This window comes from Electrona antarctica, assembly GCF_951216825.1.
Source record: "Electrona antarctica genome assembly, chromosome: 13".
NCBI classification, from domain to species: domain Eukaryota; kingdom Metazoa; phylum Chordata; class Actinopteri; order Myctophiformes; family Myctophidae; genus Electrona; species Electrona antarctica.
The window spans coordinates 40881260-40883937 of record NC_136794.1 but is presented as its reverse complement, the minus strand read 5'-3'; the positions used below and the strand labels follow the sequence as shown (position 1 = coordinate 40883937).

The window sequence follows — 2678 nt, the reverse complement described above, 5'->3', positions numbered from 1 at the left end:
GGCATTGATCAACATCAGTATATATACCTCCGAGCATACGCACATTTGTACCAGCACGACCACAATACTTGCGTGCTCTGCTTGAGCAAGTAATAATGGGCCGTGATATGAAAAGAAAACCACTGATCAAGGATTGAATTACTGTTTTATCTCTCTCCATATATGGGTTCCTGTGTTTCAGCCAATGAGCTGAGGAGAATTCGGAGATCTACATATACAGTAGTGGAGATAAGAGCGGTGCGCACACTCATCCACACAGAGGGCATCGGGTTCCCTGATTGGCTAACCCAACCCATGGCTTCGTGACGTGGATTGGCCAAGTTTCATCACAATGACGTTGCATCTACAATTTAAGGTTGGAGCCCAGACACCAGAAACCCTGGGGACAAAGAACTTCATTATGAAGCTTTCTTTTTCCCCTTGACGAACACGCGTTGGTAATGTCTGAGGTAGCGTCACGTCTTGCTAGGTTCAAGAACAAGGGCAAAGACGCCCACGAGCTTAGGCGCTGCAGAGTTGACGACGTTGCTCAACTTCGCAAAACTAAGAAAGATGACCAGATCTTGAAAAGAAGAAATGTGTCAACTCTCCCAGAGGAGGAAACTTCACCCCTTCAAGAGATCGTTACTGGAATAAACAGCAGCAGCTTTGACAAACGACTCCGAGCTGCCCAGGCTGCGAGGAAGCTGCTGTCACGTGAGAGTTCTCCTCCCATTGACCACATCATCGGAGCTGGCCTGATCCCCAGGTTTGTTGATCTCCTGGGTCTGAACTCTGCTCCCATGCAGTTTGAGGCCGCCTGGGCTCTGACCAACATCGCCTCTGGGACGCCGGAGCAGACGGCCGCTGTCGTGGAGGGGGGAGCCATTCCCGCTTTAATTAACCTGGTCGGCTCCCCCTACCCTCACGTCAGCGAGCAGGTCGTATGGGCTCTTGGAAACATCGCCGGTGATGGATCGGCTCTCAGGGACACGGTCATCAATCACGGAGCCGTGGAGCCGCTGCTTAATCTGCTGGCCGTTCCTGACCTGTCTGCGTTCACTCCTGGCTACATGAGGAATGTCGCATGGATGCTGTCAAACCTCTGCCTCCACAAGAACCCCTACCCGTCCGTGACGGCGGTACGGCAGATCCTGCCCGCAATCGTTCGCCTCCTGCGCCACGACGACAAGGAAGTGCTGGCCTACACCTGCTTTGCCGTGTCCTACTTGACGGACGGCGGCAAATATCGCATCCAGGAGGTGCTTCAGACCAGCCTCGTCCCTCGCCTCGTGCAGCTGCTCGCTTCCGAAGAGCTGTCCGTCGTGACTCCCTCGCTGCGCACCATCGGCAACATGGTGCACGGTACACACGAGCAGACTCAGGCGGTGCTGGACGCCGGAGTGCTGGCCGTGTTGCCCCGGCTGCTCCGCCACTACAAGCTGAACATCAAGAAGGGAGCGTTGTGCACGCTGTCCAACATCGCGGCGGGAACGGACACCCAGATTCAGGAGATCATCAACGCGGGTCTAGTCCCGTGCCTGATCGATGTTCTCAAACAGGGTAACCATGAGACCCAGAGAGAGGCCGTATGGGCCATTACCAACATCACCCACAAGGGCACCGTTGAACAGGTGATGTACCTGGTTCAGGCAAACGTGCTGGAGCCTCTCCTTAATCTGCTCTCCACCAGGGACAGCACAATGGTCTTCTTCATCTTGGAAGCAATCACCAATATCCTCCTATCAGGAGAGAACTTTGGTGAATCGGACAAGCTTTGCCTGATGATTGAAGAATGTGGTGGACTGAACACGATCGAGGCTCTGCAGTCCCATGAGAACGAGAAGGTCTACAAAGCTTCTATCAACCTTATCAAGACATATTTCTCGGGAGAGGAGGTACCCCCAGAAGCAAAGACTGAAGGTTATGCGTTCCAGAGCAGTGAAAACCGAATCACTTTAAACACTTTGAATAACTAATATACCGTACATAATATTTCCGATTTGTATTCTAAATAAAAATCACACCCGTGTGAACTGAGTGGTGTAAGGTCTTATATAGACTGAGCAGCTGTGGTCTGACGTAATGTCTGACGTAATGAAATCACACCCGTGTGAACTGGGTGACCATAGCAACCATGCTCATTTTTTGGTACGAACAGACAGACAGACACGTAAACTAACAAAGCCAGTTGTAGGAGTGGTTTACACCACTCAAAAAGCAATAGCGCTGCCTAACCCTTGCTGTTGTGTATACTGTATGTATGTAACGGTTTGCACGTGCATGTTTTTGGCCTTTTTTTTTTTTTACAATACCATGACTTATCAAGCTTGGCGCTTGCCTCTGTGATCGGCCTACAGCACATCTGGGACACAGCCATGGCTCGACTGATCATGTCTGGGGGAGCGGAGAGGGGAGGGAGAGAGAGAAGGATGTGTCATATCTCAGAACGGGTATGGATTATAGTATCATGTGGGCTCTCTCCCAAAGAGATTCGGCCAAAGCCATATACGGGCAAGCCATATATTGTTATATCCTGTCCTCGCGTGATTGGCCAAGAGGTGTAACTTACATCATGCCTCAGTGGACAGAATGGATACTTAAACTTCAACATAGCTGGTGTTTGGGCCATAGCTGTAATACGCCTTTGAAGTATATTCTAAAGCTTGCCAAAAGAGACCAGGCGTCACATAGCAGGT

At 50.9% G+C, this 2678-nt stretch overlaps 1 protein-coding gene across 1 annotated transcript; it reads left to right on the top strand.

Annotated features, from left to right (window-relative positions):
• Nucleotides 1–440: 440 nt before the first annotated feature.
• LOC306934981 (importin subunit alpha-1-like) lies at nucleotides 441–1958 on the top strand (the record flags this gene model as incomplete). Its single annotated transcript, XM_079517803.1, has 1 exon — nucleotides 441–1958. The coding sequence occupies one exon, from the start codon at nucleotides 441–443 to the stop codon at nucleotides 1956–1958; it is 1518 nt and encodes a 505-aa protein (XP_079373929.1).
• Nucleotides 1959–2678: the final 720 nt, after the last annotated feature.